The following is a 26,175-nucleotide window of genomic DNA, read 5'->3' on the forward strand; positions in this document are numbered from 1 at the left end:
TATTTATTCAACTATAATAATATAGTCATAATGTATTTATTCATTGCTGCATTTTATGTGCCAGGAAAATATCTGAAGCACCATAATACCACTTCAGGACTGAGCCTGGACTGAGACACGCATAATCCATTGGACAGAAACCCTAATTACTGTTACCTTCACACAGTTGTTTTGGTGTAGTTCCTCTTTTCAGTGCAATCTATTATTTTCATTAATAAAGATTTCGTTAGTAAGAAGGAATGAATGTTTTCTTTCCTTCTATACTTATACCTTTCCTCTATCATATCCATTATTTTAAATGGATAAAAATAGCCATCATTGTTTTATTTTTAAGCTCAGTGGTTTGAATTGGGTAGTTAAAATCACATAATTATATAAATTGATACATTCTGTTGTAAATGTTTTTTAAAATCTGATAAAATAATTAATTTAATATGAAAACTACATGCATGAATGTTGGCTTATTGATTAACCAACTGGTAAACAGGGAAGGGGACCTTAGAAGGCTGAAGGTTCTTTTGGAGATATGTTTTCATGTTCTTTATTGAGTATGTGACTTGTGTCTGCAACTATTATAAAAAGAATGCTTAACAGAGGTATCTGACTTGGATCTGAATTCTCATAATAAATTTCACCTTTATAAAATATTCTTTTGAAGAACTCTTTTGGTGTGTTTGGCCATATTGCTTTAATATTGATAACTGTCATGGTTTAAGAACCATTTCTCTTTACTAGCTCTGAATCTGGTACCACAAATGACAGGGAGGTTTTTTTGTTGTTTTTTAAATACTTTCATTCTCTCAATGCTAGGATTAGGATAGTCAATTTATGTCCCAAGCTTTCTCTGTTATTTGTCCAGTGGCTAGTAAACATTATAAATGGATATTGCAATTGGATTTTGAATCAATAACTTCAGACACTGAACCATATGTTTTAATGAGAAGCTGGATTTTCCTTACATTGGTCATATAGTACAATTAGTTTTTTTGATGATATATTAGAGTCAGAAAAAACAAATATAAGCACAGAAAGTACCATGAGGTCTTTGAATTCTATTATAGTTCATTCTCCTGAAATACTTGCCAAGGTCAACCATAACTCTCTGTGCTATGCTTTGTTACTTTGGGCCACTCGACAATAATTTTGAAATCATATATGAAATTTGCTCTGAATGTATTACCTATTTGAATATCTCAGCTGACTCTTAGGAGAAAGTTGTATTGATATATCTTTGATGTATCTAATCCCTTAGTTGGTATTAACTGTATGGCTTATTTCAAACATAGCTTTAGGAGCCCTCTGATGTGCATGTAAAGTGAACCAGAGTAGTAAATTCAAATCTCTGTGGACTTGTCTGTTTTCACTCGGAATAAAAAGGAATTGTATTCCATTTCATATGATCTTCTTACCTGAGCATGCTGAATGCTTACTAGTCAATTCAAGAGCAGGTCTGTGATGTTATTAATAAAATATTTAAGCCAGATTAGGGAAATAATCTATATTTCACTGGAATATTCTTTTTGAAACATTTATCTTTAAATTACTTTTCTTAGGGTTGAATATGTGTATTATGACTTTCAGAATGAACTCTGATTTTTTGTGATTTTGTGAACAAATAGTGTTTTTATTTTTCCCTTGCTTCAGAGGAATAAGGTAAATCAAAGTAGTGGTCACCATTAATAACAGATGGAGTCCTCATTTTACAAATGAACACACAAAAGCAGTCACTATTGTGTTGAAAGCCCAATTAGTTTCTTTCTTTTTCCTGAGCTCCATGGTGCTGATTATAGCATCTTGATTCTAGGCATGGTTCTTTCATTCCACTAAAATATTGACATGATCCCAAGCAATGACCTAGTTAGCAATGCATTAGTCAGGGTAAAATGATAGAGTGTACGGTTGTAGAACTAAGAGTGAGAATATTATCATCTGATAAGGTGGTAGAGAAGAAGATCATTGTAGTTTATGACCATTTGGGTTGTTCAATATAGTAATCATATCTGGCAAGTATATGCTTAAAAAACTTTTACTTATTTGCTATAATTCATTATGGAAAGGGAGGGGAGAGGGAGAGAGAGAGAGTGGGAGAGATTGAGATTGGATCAAAGAAAATGTAGCCACAATTTAATCACTATTCACTATTAACTATCTCCTAGACTGCCAACATTGGGATAATCCTGAAGATGCTGTTTAATAGTGACATATGCAATGAGGATTTTGTTTTTTTTTCTGATACTTGATGATGGTTGTGAGGATATTTCATTGCAGTTCTCCCTTTCTTTAGCAAACATATCTTTTTAAACTTTTAGCTTTTTATTATTGGCTTTCTTTGTTATTCACCTATCACTTCTGATTTTTCATATGAAAGGCTAATCTATGAAATTTTAAGGTTTTCCTTCATAGTAAGTAGACATGCCTCTTGATTTAACCAGTTTAAGGATAGTATTAGGCTGGTATTTGTGTGTGAGTGTATGTGTGTCTGTGTTAAAATCCATAATAAATTTGAATTAAGTTCTTATATCAATACAAGTAAAACCCTTTTAGATTTAAAAAAAAAAAACAAACTGATTTTTTTTTTTTTTTGAGTGTTATCATTCTGTAAAAGTATGTATTGACACTGGGAAGAACCCTCCAGAGAACATCGTTAACACATACTTGTGAAAGCAGTGATACATAACCAGCATGTAATCCGGTAGAATATAAGCCCTTTAATGGTGAAAAATTTGTCCTGTTCACTTCTGTTTTTCCAGTGAGTAATAGTCATGCAGTAAATATTTATTGGAAGTAACCAAAGAAAGTATAGTTAAGTAAATAGACTAAGGAATGATAATTTTAAACTTATGCTTTCTGATATGTAATTTTGCTTAAAAACTTTTTATCTAATTAGAATTAAATTTTAAGAATGGAAACAAGTATCAAAAGATAGATATATGTACCAATAATGGATTTCATTTCTTTCCTAGGCAAAATAACACATGACTGGCAGCATATTGTTGGTTGGCTTTACTGACTATGACACATTTTGCTTTTTTTAATACATTATTTGTATTCAACTAGACATGCTTATTTTCAGAAAATTTGAATTTTATTATATAGTATAAATTAGAAAATATATAATACTTTTAAAATCATTTTTGTGAAAAATGTTTTCTCCATACAAGGTGAGAAGATCAGTTGACATTCACAGTGGTAAAACTTCAGAGTTTCATATTTTTTATAGGTAAAGTTTGCCATTGCATCTGTATGGTATCACCAAATTGTAGGTTATATGGTTTGAGTACTTGGACTAGTGCTTAATTTTATGTGAGGCTTAGAATATAACATAGGGAGTATGAAATACATTCTTATTATTGAAGCAAATGTCTTTTTGCTCTTATTGGCAATTTAGATGAAATTTTAAGCAAGTAAATAGAATCATGATTTGCTTTGAGCATCTGTATTTATTTGGCTGTAACAAAAATACTTCATTTCAGTGTCCACTGTTAGGTGATTTTTCTGAGAAAAATATAGCTTGAAGTGCATTTTAAGCTCTACACTGTTTGTTATAGTCCTTCAGGCAGGTAGGTTCAAAAGAAGCATACAAGATACCTGAGCAAGTTTTTGCTGACCTATGCAATACCTGCCTCCTAATAGGTCATATTTCAGCTCCTATATTTTTGACAAATAGCCTGGCTCTAAAAAGCTCTGTCCAGGGTGCTGAAACATCTCATGATGTATGAGCATGTCTTATTGATAAATTCTAATGTCAGCCTCTGGGTGATAGTGATTCATCAGAGTGTATAATTTTTGTTTGGGAAACACACTGAATTAGCAAGTTTGATATTTTGGATGTGTTAAAATTAACACAGTTTGTCCTTTTGTTTTAAAGAGTTCATAACAATTACCTTCCAGATTGTCAAAAACAGCAGGATTTAATTAGAAGCTGTCAAAACTACCATAAAAGCAAATGTCTACATTAACAAATAAATTGGTATGACTACAGTGCTGGAAATGTTTACAGGCCAGTGACATGTTGATAACATGCAGCAAGTTATTGTAAGAAAAGTTAAACACTTGATTATGAGCAGGCACAACAGCAATTAATGTAGAAGCCTTTTAGCTTTGTAGAGATAAGTGATTTGCCTATAAAAAGTATGGCTTATTATCTTAGATGATTTTTTATTATTTCAGGATTTTTTTTGTTCACAAATATATTTATTTTGCAGGACTGTAGGTTTTTGTTTGGAAATATGACTTAAAACCCTAAAAGATTTTCATTATTTTCTCCAAGTGAAATATTTATATTTCTTATTTTAGATTCTTTATTTAGCAATGTTTTTGTCACTTCAGTGATCCTCATTTTTTAAGCTGTGTTTTTTTAGGTGTTTTAAATATAGGCATAGAGAACTACACTTAATATTTTTCTTTTCTTTTTAAAAAAGTTTATTTTTTTGAGGGGGAGAGAGACAGAGGGAGAGGGGAGGGAGGGGGAGAACATGTGTGTGGTGAGGAGGGGAGAGGGAGAGAGAAACTTAAGCAGACTCTGCACGGAGTTCAGAGCTGATGTGGGGCTTGATATCACAATCCTGAGTTCATGACCTGAGCCAAAACAAAGAGTCAGATGTCCAGTTGATTGTGCCACCCAGATGCCCCTCTTTTCCTCTAAATTAGTCTTAGAAGCTTTTTCTTGTATTATCAAAACTTTGCTCTCAAATTTTTATTAAACTCTGGAATTATCTGATTTATGTCATTTTTATATGGGGGTGAACCAAATAAAAGGCCAAATTTTATAAAATTGAACCTGATAAACTTATTCTACTAATAATCCAATATGTTTAAAGTAAAATTTTAAAATTCTAATCTTGGAAAATCCTAGTCTTCTAAAATCTAAAATTCGTTGTCATCCTGGGGAAAAGAATCATTCAGTGTGATCAGAACAGACTTCAAGTCAGCACAACTAGGTTAAGCTGCTATATAAGTATAAAAACCTCTCTCTTTTGGGTTCATGTCAAACATGTTTGGTTGTTAGATTTGCAACACAGAAAATTATTAGATTATTTGCTTATTACTGCAGTGAAGCACATCAGGTGTTCAGAATCAGAAATTTGAAAAAGTAGACCTAAGTCATAAATCCTACCAAAAATTGGCAATATTTTCTGCAAAGCAAGCAGCTTACATTTGAGCTACTACTAATTATTAAAATGAAACTTCCAGTTCCTCAGATATTGGATTTACATTATGTGAACTTACCAATTAAATCTGCTCTAAAACCTGCTTGTTAAGAAAATATTTAACTGAATGCATGATATCCTTGAGGATTTGTTTTGGTCAATAAAGGGTTAAATAGAGTGTTGTTATTGCCTTTCAGTACAGATAAAGTGCTCTAAATTCATTTTTGTGCATTATAATAATATAATTACAGAACCCAAAAAGTGCCTTAGCATTCAAAATTTCATTATAGAAAAACACTTTTAAAAAATATCGTTTAAATGATACCTGATCAGATGACATTTCCCAGAAATTATTCTTTATTTAGAAACAAAAACAAGACAAAAGCAATTGATTTTAATCCAAAATGTATTTTTTTCTTATAAAAGAGGCCCACATACTCACTGTGTCTACTCTACAGAATTTGTCCATTTTATTACACCACGTGTCAATTCAAGTTACCTAGTCACTGCAAAAACTCGTGGCTAATATGTGTAATACAACACAGGAGGAGGTATTGCTCAGTTCAACTACTCTTATATACTTAAAAAAAAATACAGAAATGTTTTGTCCACTTTAACTGTAGTCCAGACATAAAAGTTACATGAAAGTTCTAGAAAATGGAATTATTTTATTTGGTTGCCACAGTACCCTTTGAATCCAGTTAATTAAAATGCTGAACTTGTACATATTTCCCTTGGTCTGGAGCAGCATTGGTGAAGCTTAAACTTCTTTCTAGAAAGCCGTATTTCTCTGCCTTTTTTTTTTTTTTTTAAATTTTTCAAGCACAGCTGCAGTCTTAGCTTTTCTTTGAAGTAGGTTTAGTTAGTTGTTTTTAGGACATATTTGTTGGCACACCTATAACAGTTGCTTTCACTTCCAGTGCTGTACTTTTTTCTTTGCCTGTTTCCCAGAGGTTGATAAGAGGAGGGTAAAGCTCACTGAATGTGAAGGTTGGTTTCTGTACGTATTTCCTCATATAGCCATGTCTGCCATCACAGTTCATTTCTTGTGAGAGGCAACTGAAAAGACATATCACACCAATAATCCCCAGAAAGCCTCCAAGGCAGGCCATAAAGGTTGTGGTGTTACTCTTTTCATATTCTTTTCGATCAGGGTCCACACCTTTTGTGGTGACATTTACACATTGTTTTCTGGTTTTTTGATAGATGGTGGGGATATCAATACAAATTCTGTACTCAGTTGATGGGTTCAAATGAGTAAGATTATATACCTTGATATCAGATGGTATTCGGGCACTCTGGGCAGCCTGGGAATGTTCAGTCTTGACAAAGGCGGTCCACTTAACACTGGATTTGAGAATTTTAGAACTTGCTTTCCAAGACACCAGAACTGAATTGGCCTGAACATCTTTTATTTTAATATTTAAGGATTCATTGTTATCCTGGGGAAAAGAACCATCTACTTTGATCATAACAGATTTCAAGTCAGCACCAACCAGGTTAGTTGCTATACAAGTATATAGACCCCCTTCTGTTGGAGTTATGTCGTTTATATCTAGTGTGCCTTCAGAATGGACATAGAACTTGTCTTTCAGAGTATTAGGTAAGAGTTTTTGACCAGAAGGTGTTATCCAGTAGATTTCAGGCTGTGGCTCTGCAGTAGCTCTGCAATGCAAGGAAACATAGCTCCCAGATTCTAAATCCAGATTAGAAGGGAAGCTCTCAGGAGCTATAAGAGGGAGACAGATTTCCATCATTTCCCTGAAATGCACCTGCCGAACATTTTGGCCTTGGAATTCAGGTGGGTCCACACAAAATAGTGAGTCTGGCTCCATGAATCGAATGTTAGTTTTGTTCATATTAATCCAACGGATGACGCAGTCACACCTGATGGGATTGCTGTGTATGCTGATCTCCTTGAGGTTTGGCAGAGACTCAACTGTACCATGGTAGAGGGCACTAAGGGCGTTGCTGTTGAGCATCAGTGATTCCAGCTTGGGTAGCCTGAAAAATGCATTTGGGTGAATGTAAGACAACCGTGGGTTGTTTGTAGCTTCTATTTTTCTTAAATCTGGCAGGTTATCCACAGCAAGATTGTCGATGGAAATCAGCTCAGGCATATTATTTATTCCCAACTCTTTTAAGTGTAGCATATTGCTGAAATCACCCCTCCGTATTCTATTAATGGGATTTTTATTTAGATCCAAGAATTTGAGGTTTATAGCTTTCTGGAGAGCAACATGGGGCACTTTAATAAGCCTGTTGTCATAAAAAGAGATGCTTTCTAAGTTTTCAAGTCCAGCCAAGGCATTATCTGGTATTTCCGTCAGGTTTATACCAGCTATAACCAGGCTGCGAAGATTGATAAGCGGCTTAAAGTTCATGTCTTTGATTCTGATGATTGGATTTTCCCCAATCATCAGGATCTCCAGATTGGGAAGAGCATCAAACCACTTACTGTTGATCATCTGCAATCTATTTGAATTGAGATGAAGTCGAAGAAGATTATGGAGGCCAATAAAGGCTCCGGGTGAAATTGTAGAAAGCAAGTTGTGATTAATATAGAGTTCTTGTAAGTTGCTCAGTCCAGAAAGACATTTTTCAGGCAGCTCAGTTAGTTTGTTTTCCTCTAAATACACAGAAAGAAGCTGAGGCATCTTTTTTACATTAATATTGGTGACTGAAGATAAATTGTTTTGAGATAAGTCCAGGCCGGTGAGGTTTACTGGAAAGTCTATGGAGTATTCAATTTTTGCAATATTGTTAGTCTGTAGGAGCAGAATCTGTGTGTCAGCAGGCAATCTGGCTGGGAAATTTAAAAGACCTAAATCATTACAGTCCACTGTAGATGCTTCCATATAAATGGATCTGGGTGTAAACCAAGGTCTGATTTCACATGTACATAATTGTGGGCAATCTGCTTTTTTATCTACAGCTTGTACTAGTGTAGTGATAGCTAGGCCAAGTAGCACATGAATTCGGAGTGGCATGTCCTTCATCTTAGCTTTCTTCTTCAGAAATGTAATGGGCCCTCAAGGATTCCACAGTCACTGCTAGAAAGTTAAGTAAGACTTGATTGATAAGGAAAATAGTTGCATTTGTCAAATGATGAATGCCATAAAACTGCAGAGTTTTTCTTCATGGAAATACGTGCTGGTGCCACAGTTGTCTTGTCCAGAAATGTCATGCATGTTGGAGAAAAGATCACTATCTCCTTTATGAGAGAATACTGATACACTTTTTGAAGATGGAGTATGTATAGATGGTCACAGGAAATTGAGCAATTCATTTATTTAGGAGTGTAATATTCAAATCCCATGCTTGTTCAGTACTTGCAAGAATAGCAGTGTGATGCTGACTATAATAAAATGGAACATAAAAGAAAAAAGAGAAGAAGAGTTAGTCCAAAGAGGGAAAAATACCATAATTAAATCTCCATTAATTAACTATGATTATCTTATATATGATATTGTTTAGAGTTTATGATTAATTCACTATGTTTTGGTGATGCTGTCCTTGTGACTGTCTCTGGCCTACACATTGGACAGGCTGAGAAATTGAATCATTAGAAGGCTGATGTTAGGGACGCCTGGGTGGCTCAGTTGGTTAAGCTGCTGCCTTCGGCTCAGGTCATGATCCCAGCGTCCTGGGATCGAGTCCCACATCGGGCTCCTTGCTTGGCAGGGAGCCTGCTTCTCCCTCTGCCTCTAGCCTGCCACTCTGTCTGCCTGTGCTTGCGCTCTGTATCTCTCTCTCTCTCTAACAAATAAATAAAAACCTTTAAAAAAAAAAAAAAAGAAGGCTGATGTTATAGTAAACATAATGAATATGCTTCCAGAATTTTTCTGTTATTTCCAACCTTCTCTTGTTTATACCTGGTCATTTTGTTTATTATATTTGTCATTCTCTTTGATAAATAGTTATAGGGAAAAAGAAAAAAACCTTTCAAAGGTGATATCTTGCTTTTTCTCTCTTAGAGAAGAAAAATTAAATGCTTAAAAGCAAGTAATATTGTTAGGTTACAGTCAAATGATTTAGCCTGTGGTTTCTCGCGTTCCCAGGAGACAACATTTAGAACCAAATTCATGTTCACGCAGTGAACTAGTAGTAGTAGTAGTATTTAGCTGGATTTCCCATTTTCATTCATGTTTCTTTCTCGTATAAAGTGACTTGAATTTGCCAGTATTTGGAGGGGATTGTCTAACTTGCCATAGATGTGCCTGTACATTGTCATTCTTTACTGAAGCGCAGATTAAGGTTTGACTGTTTTATTTTTCCCTGAAAATAACTTACATTCCATTAGTCACTAACAGTGTAAAAGTAACTTTATTACATCAGTAAAACAGGCACTTAAGTATTCCTTCTTTTAAATGGATACTGATGCCTTTATCACATAAAAATAAGCAATCCAAAATCAAGTTGCAGTTTCGATATGTACCATATTTTAAAATACCGCACTAATTTTACATATACACTTCATCAGTTGGACTGCTGGTGAGCTCTTCCTGCAAATGTCCAGGATGGCCGGAGCCGGCCTGGACTCTTCATTCTGGGACTTTCTGCCTCCCAGCAATGGTGGTCTGCTGATCATTTTGTAAATACTGTTGACTCATTCTAAGATAAGATGGGTGTTTCAACAACAGGGATAAATATTTTTGGAGATGTAGTCTCTAGAGAGAGAGAGAAACATTTTTTAAGCCAAAAAAAATTTTTTTTCCAAAATAAAAAATTTACAGTTCAAAATCAAACCTAATTTTTCTCTTATCCTTTAAGAGATGTGATTTTTTTTTTAAAGGTTTTATTTTGAAGTAGTCTCTACACTCAACATGGGACTCAAACTGCAAATCAGGAGTCACATGCTTTACTGACTGAGCCAACCAGGTGCCCTGAGATGTGATTTTATCTGAAATCTGGATCCTAAAGTCCAGATTGCTAATTGTCTTGAATTAAAAGTGTCTTTGCTTTTCTTTTTTTATCACTTCATCTATTTAATGATTTAAAATTCCATTTTTTTAGTTATTTTTTATTTTTAATTAAAGTATGGTTGACATACAATATTATATTCACTTCAGGTATACGGCATAGTGCTTCAACAGTTATATACATAACAAAATGCTCCTCATGATACGTGTAGTTCTCATCTGTTGCCATACTCAGTTATTACAAATTATTGACTATATACCTTATGTGGAACTTTTCATCTCTGTGACTGATTTACTTTATCACTGGAACTTCAAACCTCTTAATTCCTTTCACTTATTTCACCCATCTCCCCACTCCCCTCCCCCCCCCCTACAGCCCCCAGTATAGTCCTAGTCCCTAGGAGTCTATTTGTGTTTTTCTGCTGTTGTTTTTCATTTGTTCTGCTTTTTAGATTTCACATATAAGTGAAATTATATGGTATCTGTCTTTCTTTGTGTGGCTTAGTTCACTTAGCACAGTCTCTTCTAGGTCTATCCACGTTGTTTGCAAATGGCAAGATTCCTTTTTCTTATTTTTTTCTTTTTAATGGCTGAGTCCTTTTTTGTTGTTTTGTTTTTAAACTGGACCTTCTTCTGGCTATTATCATTAACCTCTTTCAAGTAGAGTCTGAGCCCCTTGAGGAGCGAATCCAATACAGCTCCTTCTTCAGTGAAGGTTCCTGATAAATCCTTGGCCCATAGGACCCTCCACGATCTGTGGTGTCTCTTCTCTTTCTCTGTATCTGTTCCTCACCTTCTGCCACTCTGCATACAGCCTTCCCTCTGTCAGCAGTGCTCTGGGTACCTCATCTCGCTGCCTGGAATTCTCGTTTCTTTGTTGTGAGTTAACTCTTACTGTTACGTCAAACCTCAGGTCCAGCATCACCTCTCCGTGAAGCCTTCTGTATGAGCCCTTCCCTGCAGCTGTCCCTGTACCTCACTGCCCTCCGCAGTGATCCCGTGGCCCTAGCACACACCTCTGTCACACACCTAGCACCCATTCTCTGCCTCACTAGGTGTTTATCTCCCTGAGATCCTGAGGCCTGCCTGCCTTTCCTTTCCCAGCTCCCAGGCATGGTAATTAGAATGTAGTAGATTCTCCAGAAATGTTTCCAGTGAAAGCATAAATGAATTATATTAATAAATGTATATATTCATCTTCTCTACATATAATTTAAGCAATTCAATCTGTTTAATGGACTAATTTCAGTATTCAGCTGCTTCAGCTTGCATAAATCTATTACACAGAATGTATGTTGCAATATTACTAAAATCCAAAGACTAAATTTTAGTATAAGCCAAAGGAACACATTGGACTTTAAAGAAAAGTCAATCTAGGGGCGCCTGGGTGGCTCAGTGGGTTAAAGCCTCTGCCTTCGGCTCAGGTCATGATCCCAGGGTCCTGGGATGGAGCCCCGCATCGGGCTCTCTGCTCTGCAGGGAGGAGCCTGCTTCCTCCTCTCTCTCTGCCTGCCTCTCTGCCTACTTGTGATCTCTGTCTAATAAATAAATAAGATCTTTAAAAAAAAAAAAAAGGAAAAAGAAAAAGAAAAGTCAATCTAACGTTATGTCTTCAGTTTATTCCTTAATTTTTTCAGTCAGCATTTAATGAGTACCTTCTGTGTTCCAGTTACTGAGTTAATAGCTAGAGGTTAAAAAAAAAATGACCTGGACATGTTCTCTTCCCTCCTTAAGTTTTTAGTCTGGAGGAGGAAGCACAAGTAAACAGATGGTTACAATTCACTGTATAGCTGATATGGGAACACATAGGAAGGATACCTGACTACAACTGAAATAGAAATCTACTTCCTCTTTCTTCCCAAAGTGAAGAAACAGCCCAAGGTACAAGGTACAAAATACATTTCTGCGTGTTTCCATAAATCAGTCAGTTGAGAACTAAGCATAACTTCTGCCAATTAATCAGTTAACTCAACTTTCACCAGTCGAGCAAAGAGAGGCCTATATCCCTATGTTATCTAGAGGATTAGAAATATTTAAGATGAAACCTTCTTTTGGGGCACATTAACCTAATAATGCCCAATAATGCCACTTTTTAGTTTGAAATTCTTCTTCTCTTTTCTTCAATTTATATCTGTTTAACTAGAAACTCTTTTCTGACCTCATTTCATTATCTATATAACTGTATGTCAGATACAGCCACATTTGAACTAGATTTATTCTGGAAGCTTTTGAAAATAAGGAGAGTTGTGATAATAGTGAGCAAGGTCAAATTTTATTTCTCCAGATCTGTAGGAAGAAATTGTTAGTATGAGAAGCACAATGGAAGGTGTGGAGATTTTGCTTTTCTTCATTGTAATATTGATTTTTTTTTTCTCATGTCTTTGGAAATTATTATGATGCTTTCACTAATGGACTTTTTGGCATAGATTGTTTGCAGAATAGTAAGGCAGTAATAATATCTCATACCATAGTGTTTTATGGTTTTCAAAGCCTTTTCTTATTCATTGTTTATTTTATGTTAATAAGGACCTTGTTGCGTTAACAGGAAGGTAACTTTAATTCCGCCCCCACTTTTTTTAATGTAAGGGTTTATTTGAGACCTATCAGCTAGAGATCACACAGCTAATAAATGAGGGGTGACAAAAGAACCCAGGTTTTGTCTTTAGGCCTAGGAATCTCTTTCTAATAATCCACACTGCATACATACATAGAGATGAGATGAAATAATCCTAACAAAAGGGTATTATAGTGATTTTATTTCTCAGCAGAGCTGTCATTCCTTGGTGTTCAGCTTTTCAAGGTTGGAAAATTAATTTTATCAATCTACTAATAGTGATTAGTGTGTGGTTCACAGTAACCAAACTCACAAGGGACACAACCAAAATGCCAGTACACTACAATGAGAAATATGACTGTCAGAAGAAATACGAACCCCCAAACCTGCTGGTGAGTTCCTTTGCTTTGTTATTAAAAAAAAAATTTGGAAATACAAGTTACAGTTCTGCAATTTGCTTGTGAACATAGGTAATTTGACATAACTGCTTTAGTAAAGACTATATATCACAGGCTTCTTGAGTCTCATGGCCCTTGGCACAATATTAGCCCCGAAGCCCCTGTGCTGGGAGACTTTTCCTGGGTTCTACTGAATATAAAATTGTCAGACATTAGATTGTTACTCTTATCAGATATGAGATTATTTGATTATTATTACCTCCCCAGATTTTGAGATTATATTATTATGAGCTGTGTTCAACTTCCTTTTGATTTGATTATGTTAGCACATTTGATTGGTTGTTTAGTATCTAACCGAGGACCTCCAGTGTAGGGGTCGTTAATCAAATATGTGCAAAATAATAACTCACAAATGTGTCTTTCTATAATTTGTATTGGATGATAGCATATAGAAGAGCGATGAAGATGACTTTTTTTTCTTCCCAAGTAACTACCAATAAGCAACACAGCCAGAACAGAATAAAGAGAAACAGATATACCCCCAGAGTCTTATGAATTTTTTTTTCTTATTGTCTGATAGTTAAAATGTATAAATATCACAATTGTATTACAAAGCATCCACTAGCAAAACAGAAAATGGTTTACTTTATAGGCAATGATTTGAAAACATAGCTGTTCTTTAAAGCCACATTTTAGCTTTACTGCTGAGAAAATGGTTTCTGCTGTTGGTCATTTTGGGATTTGGGCTAAATAATTATAATGGTGGTATTGATTTTAGGAGAGATTTTCTTCTTTTTTAAATTTTTTAAAAATTTTATTTTATTTTTTTCAGTATTCCAAGATTCATTGTTTATGCACCACACCCATGCTCCATGCAATACGTGCCCTCCTTAATACCCACCACCAGGCCCTTCCAACCCCACACCCCCTCCAAAACCCTCATGCATCTATATAAACATTTTAAAATATATTAAGCTGAATATATTCCTTCAAAATAAATTGACCAATTTCATCCCATTTTCATTTTTGAGAATTTTAATGCCATGGACCCTCTCACTTTTAGCCTATCTCTCCCCCAACTTTCCCTCTCCCATTTTAACTTTTTGAATGCATTGAAAAAAATAATAAACTTAAAAATCTTTTCAAGCTTAGAAAACTTACATCTCATGGTTATTGGTTTACTTCCATAATTTCCCCATATTCCATCAATATACTGGGGAATTTTTTCTTCTAAAATCAGAGTAGGAAAATTGTACTTCAAAAAATTAGTATTTCAATTTGTATTTTAAAGGTTTCAGGACCGTAGTTTGCTTTGGAGCCTAGCATAGGGACTGAAGCACAAGTCTTCAATAAATATTATATTATGCATGGCTAGATATAAAGTAGATAACATATAGGCAAGGTATTTTACTTTTCTTCCTTAAAATATAGTAAATAATTGGGGTACCTGGGTGGCTCAGCTGGTATAGTGTCTGCCCTTGGCTCAGGTAATGATCCCGGGGTCCTGGGCTCACACCCTGCATTGGTGTCTCTACTCAGGGGGTAGCCCGTTTATCCCTTTTCTTCTGATCCTTTTCACTGCTCATGCTCTCACTCTCTCTCTCTCTCTCTCTCCAATAAATGAAAAAATCTTTAAAAAAAATATGGTAAATAAGCCATGTAAACTATTTTTTACTGACAGTGTGTATTGTTACTAACATCATATACATTGTCATTTACTGATTCCCCTTTTTTAGGGTGAACATTCATGTATATGGTCCTATTCTTAGGACCAACTCATAATTAACAAGTTTCTTTTCAGTTGTTTGTTTGTTTTTTTTAAAGCAAAACTATTTCAGATAATTTTGTACTTTCTTTTAGTTTTAAACACAACTGAATCTGTATTATATATTAAAGCAAATAAATTACAATTGACTACTATAAAATGTCAGAAGACAATGTTAATGACACGTCTCCAGGAATGAAAACAGACATCTCCAGGGAATGAATTATAGAAAGCCTCTTTTAAATGACTTGAACGAATGAGTCCTACAAGTTTAACGTCAGCCCTCATTAGAGCATATCATTTATCTACTCTTTCATTTATTCTTCTATTTGTCTTTCCCTAAATATTTGCAGAGGGCCTACTGCATCAGTCAGTGTGTTTTCATTTGTAATCTTGTAAGATTTGTGAAAACTTGGAAGATTAAAGATTATTTCTCATCGATGGAATATAATTTGACAGTTAAGGATTTTTGTGTGGGGGTGTAGTGGTTGAGAAGACTTTTTAGAAAAAGTTTTAAAAGCATTTTAAGATGTGGAGTTTTATTCACTTAAGAAACATTATTGACCAGCTATGTTTTGGCAGGCACTGTTGTAGATGCTGGAGAGTCAGCAATAAATCAGATGTAATACCTACTTTCCAAGTTCTCAGTTATCAAAGGAGTGGCTAGCAAAGGATGCCATACAACAGATTTGACCCAGTGAAAGTGTATGTGCTTCTCTGTGGATGTACCCAGGAGGGGTACTTCTGCTTCCCACAGAAGCAGCCTGAATGCTCTGTGTTCTGTTATGATACTGACTTAAAAAATCAACTGAAGTATACCAGGGAAACAAGGGGCGGGGAGGGGGGAGAAGATTTAAAATCCACTGTCAGATGAATTTTTATAATGCTAAAGCATACAAAGTGTGTCTTCTTCTCTGTTCCTCATTTTTTTTTTTTTTGTATTATAAAGACTATAGAGCCTGAAGAAGAAAAACATTTAGATATTTAAGTTTAAAAATTAGTGGAGACAGGAAGTAGCCATGGCTACATTAAAGCCCAGTTTTTCCTTTTCTTCTATAGCAAATTGCTAGCTAAGTTCATTTATGTAAGGAACTTAAATTCTGTTTTTCCATTATCTGACTTTATATTCCTTTGTTGTAATACTCAATCTTTCTTCAATTGTAATTGAAGGTTCCATATCCCAAAAGTGTTCTTGAATTATACTAAATGCATTCCCGTAAAAGGGTATTCATTTTTCCTTGAGAAATATTTATTTTCCAGTTTCAGAATTAATTAATTGTTTGAATTTATAGGTCAACTTCCAGGAAAAAGATAATGGTAACTAGAATAGTTTAATGAATGTTATCTTATAGTATTTATCTGTTAATAAAATTAAAATCAATACATGGGTGCCTGGGTGGCTCAGTGGGCTAAGCCTATGCCTTCGGCTCAGGTCATGATCTCAGTCAGGGTCCTGGGATCGAGAACCGCATCGGGTTCTCTGCTCAGCGAGGAGCCTGCTTCTCCCTCTCTCTCTGCCTGCCTCTCTGCCTACTTGTGATCTCTCTCTGTGTCAAATAAATAAATAAAATCTTTAAAAAAAATCAATACAGATGAAGAAAATTCGCTTTGTGATATGAAACATGGGTCAGGTTTATTAGATGGTTTTATAATTATGGAAAGGACATCTTACTTTCCTCTACTTCTGTGTTCATTTAAATTTAGAAATTGGTTATATGGTAGTTATGGTTCCTTACCATTCTAAAAGGTGTATACTTCTCTGTGAGCATGAAAGGTTTTTAAAATTATGTCTAAAAATAGTTGTGGGTAAACTGACTTATTCGATTTAAACCATTGTATTTAACTGATAGCGAGTTTACATTTAGTACTGTAGATCTATGTTATTAAAACATTAGGGTCAGTGAACTTTCGTCATGAGGTTTTTAAACGCTGTCAAATTAATTATATGGGGTTATTCCTACTTCATTTCATGTTTATTTCTACACAGTAGTAAATAAAGAAGAGAGTTACTTTAGTCATCAAATTAAGGCACACTAACCAAAGGGTAACTAAATTGCCTGGATTAGGTTCCTTGATTGAAAAATAAGTTGTCATTAACTATTAATACTGACATATATACAAATACAACCATTATAATTATTTGCTGAATTGAAATCTAGGGACTTTTTTTTTTTTTTTAAGATTATTTATTTGAGAGTGAGAAAGAGAGAAGGAGAGAGAGAGAGAGAGCAAGCACAAACTGGGGGAGGGGAAGTGGGGAAGGGAGAAGCAGACTCCCTGCTGAGCAGAGAGCCTCATGTGGGGCTTGGTACAGAGCTTGATCCCAGGACCCGGGGGCTTCATGTAGAGCTTGATCTCTGGGCCCCGGGATCATGATCTGAGTCAGAGGCAGATGCGTAAGTGACTGAGCCACCTAGGCACCCAGAAAGGTAGGGATTTTTGATACTCTTGAAGTTTCAGCCACCTGGATATATTTGGTAGTATCATATAAAATCAGCATATTTTTGGTGTCGTAAATTCTTAGGTGGAAATGGATATAGAGATCCATTGGTCCTCAACCTCATTTCAATTGAGAAACCCTTCACATAAATTCTTGTTCACATAACGTCTCACCTGTATTTACATTAAGTCAAACATAGGAGAGAAGATCTATTCTGGTTAGCACATGAGGTAGGGTGGTGTTGGAGAGTGTGGAAAGGCAGACATCTGGAAAGATCTAGATGGTACCCAGGTTGGCTTTCCTGCCCATAGCATCTGATCCTGAGTGGGCTCCAAAGACCTCACTTTCTGACCCATCCATCCTCTCTTAGAAATAAAATAGTCTAGGCCCTCAGATGTGAAATGACTTGTGCAAAGGTGGCTTATTCTAAAGGACTATTGAAAATATGGAGGGACTTTGGGCATTCTTTCTAGTGCAGATTCCCCCAGCATCTCAGTCTACAGGCCTGCCGCAGTTAGGTCATTTTCCTTGGCTCTGACCGAATCCAGACTGGCTTCTCTCCTTGCAAGGTGGGAAGATTCCCCAAGTGGGGTGGGATAGCACTCAGCCTTCAAGGTCAATGTTAGCCCCCTAAGGGATGGAGCAGGGAAAAAGGAAATGCTCAGGAAGAGAGTGGGTTTAGTGGTAGCAGTTAATAATAATACATCAATGCCACACATACCCCAGGTGCCACTGGTCTCACACCTTACGTGCATTCTCACAGGTAATCCTCGGGTCTGCTCTTTTTGTAGACACTGTCATTACCCTTACTTTTTGTATATAGGGCCAAAAAGGTTAAATGACTTGCCAGATCACTCTCCCTCAGATGTACATTCAGATCCCTTCATTTTGCTTCTGAAGCCCCATCTTAACCTTTAATTTTGTTAAATTAATTAAACAAAGAGGCAGTTAGACTAAAGTGGCCCTAAGGTTACTAGGGGCCCATGCAAGCAAACCAAAATCTAAGCTAGTCGATGCCTCAAGGTTATAAAATTGAAACCAACCAGAAATGGCCAAGTTGGCTTTAAACCAGAGTCAATCAATAATTCTCTGTCTTTGCTCCTGCACTTTCTCTATAAAAGTCTCTCTCCAAGTGCCTGTCAGTGTCGGCGCTTCCTGGAATATTCTTCAGTTTATCCTTTAATACTAGCAAACTCTACTTTCTCTCAAATGTTTATGAACATAGCACCCATCACTTTATTATCTATTCAGAAAGGTCTTCCCTCTTACTGGATGGGTACACTGGTTTTTCTTATTTGTTTCTCCTATGGGGGAAAAATATGCAAATGAAATTTCAAAGGCAGCCCAGTGGGAGCTAGGAAAAAAACCCCATTTTCTGGGTCTAGTTTTGTTGTGCCAGTCAGATAAACCATATTGTTCTCTTAGTTCCATGCTAAATGTGTGGGGTTCAAATGAAATTTTCACTGTTGTTTCCAAATTGATTATTAATGTTCTTTGAAATCCCATAGACATTTCCTACATATTTGCCATTATACAGAAGTCTGTTAATTAGAGCAAAATTATTTTTGTTATTGGACAGAATTTGTGTACTGAAATGTAATGGATATCCATGCAGTTAATGGATCCTATCATTGAGATGGATTTCCTTAAATTCTGGCATTATCAGATTCTCACATCAGATATTTTGAGATTCTCAAACTGGCTTGGATTCTCCCCTGTCCTTATGATAGGAATAGCTATAGATACAATGAAAAAATAACCAGGTGGGTAGATTTGATATTATTTTGTGTCCCTCTCATGTTCAAGACCTTATATTTGAATACAGAGAACATTCCTACGGATCTTAAGTCATGTACTATTTCTATCCCTTATGAAATTAAGCTTGGGATGAATTTCTCTTAGAGAAACCAAGAGTAACTTAAATAGCACAATTCTTTTTTTCTCCCAAATCTTAAAATATGCTGTTAGGCAGATTTCGAGGGAGTCTTGGACATTTTATCTTTTTTTCTTCTACTGTTTTCAGATTTGAGGCTTGTGCTATGTGGGGAGATGCACAGGAATAAAGTAAAACAGGGTCAGGATAGTTTTCTTTAAAAAAATTATTCCAAATGTGGCACCCCCAAAACATGAGATTTGTGGAAGCTAGTTATAGCATAGTGGCAACCGAGAAAGATAATTTTCAGTGCAGAGATTCATCCTTTATAATTTTCTTTTAGAAAGTGGAGAATGAAATCCGAGTCTCATAAGTTTCATACTGGTATAGTGATTTCTGTTTACTCACAAATTACCAGCTTGTCATGATACTGTCATTTCTCATTATGAAAAGAATTTTGACTTGTATTTATTTTTAATTATAGTTTTTGCTCAACCAAGCACTTCATAAATAGCATTATATCTGAAGTTGATTTTTGTACATGATTAGCAAAACAAATGATATTTCTAAGCCAGAACTCATCTCTTTAAGCTTGTAGTCTGTGAGAATCACTTCATGTATTGAGGAACTGTATAAGAAAGCACAACACCCCTTCATTCAATATTATGTGAGAGCCAGTGCATTTTGGTTGCCTGATCTACCTTTTTAACTTCTTTTTTTATTATTTCCTTGTTATTTAGCATTTGGTTAGCCCAGAGTGTAGGTGTCTTTGGGGAAAAGCACTCACTTATGCATTATCGTGAACATTCACTTATCTTAGACTGGAGTATAAGCATCTTATTTTCCAATTTGGGAACAGACTAATGGAAAGCTTGCTTCAGGTTATGATTGAACTATATAGGTCTCTATTTGGGTGATTGACAGTGCTTTGACAACAGTGTCCTGAAAGCTTGTAAACCCAAGAATTGAGAAAAGACCTTGTGACCTGTAGTGGCTTCATTTCTAAAGATGCCCCTTAAGTGCTATTTTTGTTATACATAATTACATAATTTTTGTAATACTTTTAAATAATTTTTGTAATACATAATTTTTGTAATACTCTTAAATAAATAAGCTCAAAGTCCTTCCAACATTTTCCCTGATGTAAATAGAGTCTTATTGATAGATAAATTTACATAGAGATTTTAGTTTTTTTCAGGTTTTCATCATGTTCACATTTTACACGTGTGTCAAACGAAGGCATACACATAGGGTATGAATTTTACCAGGATCAGAAGTAGTCTATGAAAGGATTCCTAAGACATTTAAAAATTCATAGAGAATTTGAAAAATTTTTTTATTTGTATCTCAAAATAATTTATGTATTTATATGGGAAAAATAATTATTCTCTTGGCAAAATGTGTGCCTGCATGTATATGTCTATACAAAGATCCCTTTAGTTCTGTTCAGAAAATCTTCAGTGTGATTGGCTAAACTCTTGTACTGAAGTTTCCCATTTTGCTCCAGTTTTTATTCCTATCAGTAGGTATGTAGGGTAATTAATTTCATCATGCATGAATTTGTATTTAAAAATTTCACGTGGGTTAAGAGGAAATCTCTTCCTACATAAGCTTTCCTTTTCTCCTTGATACTTTTGATTTCAAAAAAGCTCCTTCTTATTGGTCCCTTCCAGCTTATTTGGGAAGCTAGTGCAGTGGGATGATTTGTATACGATGCCATCCTTTTATCTTCAGAGACATTTCCAGCTACATTTGGAGATAGTTTCCCTAGCAATCCTGATTGAATGACAAGAAATAGTCACAGTATTGCCTTATTGTACAATGGTTTGGAAATGCATGTCTCCTGGAGACCTGCTATCAATTATCCTGCATTTCAGATGAAAGCATCTGAGATAATTATGCCGATAATTCAAGCAATTTTTAAATCATTTTCTTCTTCCTTGGAAGACAGCCAAAAGCCCTAACCTAAGTCTCTGAGGTCTCCAGTCTTTGATTCACCTAAGACTGTCCATATTCCTGGTGTAGTTAAAAGAAAAGAGTGATTCCAGCTTGGGTTGATTCTATGCACCAGGTACATGCACGCTGCCTTGTGTTTCTGATCTTACAAGCATTGTTCTCCCTTGGTCTTAAATGTGAGAACACATGATGAACATATATATGTACCCCTCCCATCTCTCCAAAGAAACAAGAAAAATAGTTTTTTCTATATTGGTGCCACAAGTAAATGCTTTCCTACTGATTTCAGGAAGGGTGGCTTTTTAAGCAGAGATATGTTGCAAAAGGATGGTAGCAAAAAGGTTTTTATTTTTATTTTTTTAAGATTTTATTTATTTATTTGATAGAGATCACAAGTAGGCAGAGCAGCAGGCAGAGAAAGAGGGAGAAGCAGACTCCTGGCTGAGCAGAGAGCCCAATGTGGGGCTCGATTCCAGGACCCTGGGATTGTGACCTGAGCCGAAGGCAGAGGCTTTAACCTACCAAGCCACCCAGGTGCCCTACAAAAAGATTTTTATTACCTCTGTACTTCATGATTAACTCAGTTTGGCAAAAAGTCATTGGTTTCTAAGGAAGATAAGAAAGCCTCTGGACAAAAGTCCTATGATGTACTACAGGTAGAGAATGAAGAACATTTTGTCTGTGATATTATTAGAGAAAACTCAAAATTACATTCCAGAGAAGAATGTTCCTCTGACAAGAACTCAGGGCAGAGAGTCTCTGGGCAGTTCAGTTTCTGTTCTGCCTGTGATCAAATATTGTTTTTTTCTTTGCTACTAAACATAACAGCATAGATATCAGTGTATTTTCTATTTTTACTGAGAATTATGAAAATAAATTTGGAAAGGAATTGAAATAAAATGAGCTCCTGTGATCAAAAAATTTCTTCAAACGCAGTGAATAAGAGAATAAATCACAGCACCACATTTCAAGTGTGTCATGGGTCAGCACGTGGCTGCCACGAATCCAGCCATAGATGATGCTTTTCTGTTACCGTAACTTAGAGCTGATAATCCTGATACGGTCTGTATCATTAGTTCCTTATAATGAGCCTGGCATTGTTTGTCTATTTTCATTTGAACAGTGCCAGATTTTCTTCACGCTGTGTGATTACCCCCTAACGGCCCTGACAAACTGCTTCGAACAACAGGGCCATATTTGTGTCCAGAGCTGTAAGATTTTAGAACAGAATGACAACAAAAACTCCACTGAAAGCTTGACAAAAATCTTACTAGATTATGGTTTTGAGTTTTGAAAGTAATCTTCTAAGCAAGGTACAGAGGCAGTTTAGATTGTCTTCGTGCATGTGGGTGCATCTTTTAGCGAGAAGACACTCATTGGTAGACCAGTCCTGGACTCTTATCTAACACTTGGGTTGACAAGTGATGAATTGGAGATGACCTGGTGGTTCTGTGAAGTCTGAAGGGGCAGACAGAGTTCCTTCTTGACATGCAATAGATCATATGTTTCATGCATGGAAATAAGATACTATATGCAAGTTAAAGCTTTGAGTTTCCTTCTTCCTGTCACCTAACTTATAGCCATTAAGTTTCCAGTGATATTTGACCACTGTCCTCTCTAAGGATTAGGCTACATCTGGGTAACAGATATGTGAGGAAACCTGAGATCCCTAAAACCAGTGACATAAAAAAGGAAATGTGTATTGCCTTTAGGTAGTGAATAGAAAGGACTAAAGTTAAATGACGAAGTAAAAAAGGCAAAATGGCCATTTCTTTGAAATGGAAAGTAGTACAATTTGTGGTGCCTAGCAAATCTTAATTTTGTATTAATGAGCGATCTAGGCCCTTGCTAACATTATTACTTCTTTTACAACAGCCACCTCAGCAAGAACTTGGGCAATATGCCACGTTAAGCATCTTTTTGGAGGGTTGCAAATGGGTAGAGGACCAGTCATGCAAAAAGAGTTCTAGATCTTAATGAGGAGAGAGGGTGCTTTCAAAATACTGTAAATTTGCACCCATTTTACACCTAAAAGCCTGGAATCCATTTCATACACAGATTAGGTGAAAACTAGGTGGAAAATCACCTATTTGGAAGAATTTCTTAGTGATGAATTCTCTATAGATAAGAATATATTTCAAACTATCATTTTAGGCTAAGAAAAGCAGATGGTTTTATAATATGTTATAGTAGTTTCACAGGGTAGGATATAATATGCTTTTATGTTTGATTATTGAATTTCAGTTATGAGAAGACATTTTTCCCTATTACATGATTCAAAATCTAGAATCCTTCAAATCTGATCTGGGACGTTCACCTAGATGTTCACCTAGATTTACTATTCTCCTGTGTCCAACCAAAATTACTTTGTGAAATAAAGTTAATTTACCATTAATTTCTATTGCAGGAATATATCATATTACTCAATGAAGAATTAGTCAACATTGATTTACATTATGGGCAACTTTTCTGAAGCTTGAGTTGTGTGTACTTTATACTTACTTTTAAAAAAATATTATATTCATATTTTACATATTTTCTTCAAGTACAACCATGTAATAAAGTTTAGATCAAACTACTGTGGATTGTATTTCAAGACATAAATTACAAATAGAATGAATTTTTTTTTTCTGATTTCTGTTCATTTTAATTCATGTTGCTGGTTAGTAAGATACATTTTTGTGATAATTCCTGGTGTTGTATAGATTTTCTTGGAAGGTAAAGTTTTGTTTCGGTGAATGAAAGCTGTCCTTAATACAGGAGAACTAAACTGTGTCAGGATAATGAAGAATATGGAGTTGAAAAATTTTAGTTTGAGATTTCCTTTAATGACTAATTCTCATTAATTGTCTAGAGAAATACAGATTAGAAAAAAAAATGTAATTTTCTCTAATGTAGATCTAATTCCAATATCCATGGGCAGATAGGGTCTTTGATGATTTATTTATCCTTTCATAGTTCACTACAGTCCTGATCCTAAAAGTTTTTTGAAGTCCTTGTCATTTCCATTAATTTCCTATTTCTCGCCCATAACAATATCAGCAAACAACAAAAACAACAAAAGTAATGGCAGTCATAATGTGTGACATTGCAAAAATTCAGTTCAGTCTTCACATATGTCCTTATTTGGTTCCCACGGTAATTGGCGTGTGCTGCTGTACCCTCTTTACAAGTGTAACCCGATTATACTCCGCCTTACCAAAAAGTGCTGCTTCCGAGTCCCTATCCCTGTTTCATTTTCCTTGCATAGCCTCAAAAAACTACAGGATATGATTTATTTACTTTTGGTTTACTGCCTGCCTCCCACCACACCAAACCAATTTTCTTGAGGACTTTTCTCAACACTGACAGATTCTTTGGTTTGGTGTAGATGGACATCAAGCCTTGTTGGTTGACTGTTGATAGTGATCAAGGGGAAGAGTCATTATCTGAATGGTCTCAAGTCTGTGTCTTTAATGAAGCCTCATTGGAATAAAGAATCTGTGCTGGAAAATGATCCTTACAGAAGATGCTGCTCCCCTAAATACTTTGGGGCATAAGAAAACACCCTTGTTGTAATGACATTCACCTGTACACTGTTAAAGACCAAAGTTAACGCAAACCAAAACAGTTAGCTGCCGTTAGTCAAGATCGGGCAAATACTGTTGGCACCAAGTTTCAGCAGAAGCACCCAGAATTTATGAAGCACTTATGAAATGAGTAAAGTTTACTTGAAGACTTAAGCTCTGTATACTAGATTCTATAGGAGTATCAGCAGAGCTGGAAGTACAGAGGGTGATCCAGAACTTTGAAATGGACAGCTAGGCGTGGCAAAGAAATATTTGGGGATTCATAATGATCCAATAGTATTACTAGCTTACTAGATTTGATAGAACAAATCTATGGCCTTGGCATTTAATATGAGCTTGAAAAACATTTATTGAGTCTCCTAGTTGAGATGAGAACCTCAGGAGCTCTACAGTTAAAGCATGTGAATTAAAAACATTCCTTTCAGACATAGTGAGATACAAAATTACAAAATGCTCATTGTGCACGTGCAGAATCTTTTCATTCATTGCTTTGTATTGCTTCCTGTCTAGCCGGCTCTTCTTGAACATGCTTATTTTGAGTTTTTAATGACTAGAAATGGATTTAACGTAAGTGTACAAAGAACAAACCAAAACTTTTTGTGCGTGACGAAGGGCCCAGAGGGCTGAAACTGCCCATATTCCTCCCGTGGCTGATCAACTGAGCGTAAACTATTTATAACCGAACGCTGTCAGAAGTTGCTCCCTGCCGGAGGACTGGGACGGAGACGGGAGGCGACTTGACATGGCTGCGTCATTTCAAGTATTAGACTTTCAGTAAAAACTCTTCCTCATTCGGAGTGCAAGAAGAAAGGAAGCAAGAGATGGAGAGAGGGCAGGAAAGAGAAAGGAGGAGGGAAAACGGGAGGGAGAGGAGGAGGGAGGGAATCTCTGAATCTCCACCAGCCTCTCTTTCACTTTCGAGTGAGAGAAACTCTAAGTATTGTCTATTCATGAGCATCTGCAAATCACATTGCAGCTTAACTGTCTCTTCGCTGATTTAATAGAAACTTTGATTGTTTTCTAGGATTTACATTCAGAGTAATTGTTTTTGCATTTTAATATAGTAAGAAGTAGATTGCATAAATGCATAACGTATTAGAAATGCTATTAAGCAAATGATTCTATGTGGTACTGTTGAATGAATGTTTTCCTTTTCTCTTCTGAACAAAACACAAATTTCTCCAATTATTTTTAAATTGATTGTTCTCTATTGTTGCCCCAGGAAAAGTGAAAAAAAAAAATCTATTTGTGTGTTCATTTCTTTGGTATGATTAAATGGAGCAGCAGAAGACTCATACAGCAGTCAGGTACTTTTTTCCCTCCAAGATCTGCAAAGGGCACTTTTATGTGCATACTGCACAACACTGAAGCTCCAGTTCCTCCTACCTTATTGTGATTTATACTATAAATCCCTACTATCTTTTAGCAGCCATACCTCACACCAGTGTTTGCCCTGAGTTCCTGCCTCAAAATAATGAGTCCTTTAGTCCAGCCTAGGGTGGGGAGAAACCCGAGAGCCTTTTCACAGGGCATTCATGGTGACCGGGG

General features: G+C 35.8%; 2 protein-coding genes across 5 annotated transcripts in view; one reads left to right on the plus strand and one right to left on the minus strand.

Moving 5' to 3' along the window:
* Nucleotides 1-26,175, plus strand: part of IMMP2L (inner mitochondrial membrane peptidase subunit 2) — an 855,652-nt gene that overhangs the window by 396,049 nt on the left and 433,428 nt on the right. The window lies entirely within an intron of this gene.
* LRRN3 (leucine rich repeat neuronal 3) overlaps nt 5,485-26,175 on the minus strand; it is a 36,601-nt gene continuing 15,910 nt past the window's right edge. The window contains exon 2 of the mRNA XM_059396557.1: nt 5,485-8,508. Coding sequence (XP_059252540.1) covers nt 6,023-8,149 — 2,127 coding nt within the window. The 5' untranslated portion in view covers nt 8,150-8,508 and the 3' untranslated portion in view covers nt 5,485-6,022. The remainder of the gene's footprint in view (nt 8,509-26,175) is intronic.

The sequence above is a fragment of the Mustela nigripes genome, chromosome 4 (assembly GCF_022355385.1).
Source record: "Mustela nigripes isolate SB6536 chromosome 4, MUSNIG.SB6536, whole genome shotgun sequence".
In the NCBI taxonomy this organism is placed as follows: domain Eukaryota; kingdom Metazoa; phylum Chordata; class Mammalia; order Carnivora; family Mustelidae; genus Mustela; species Mustela nigripes.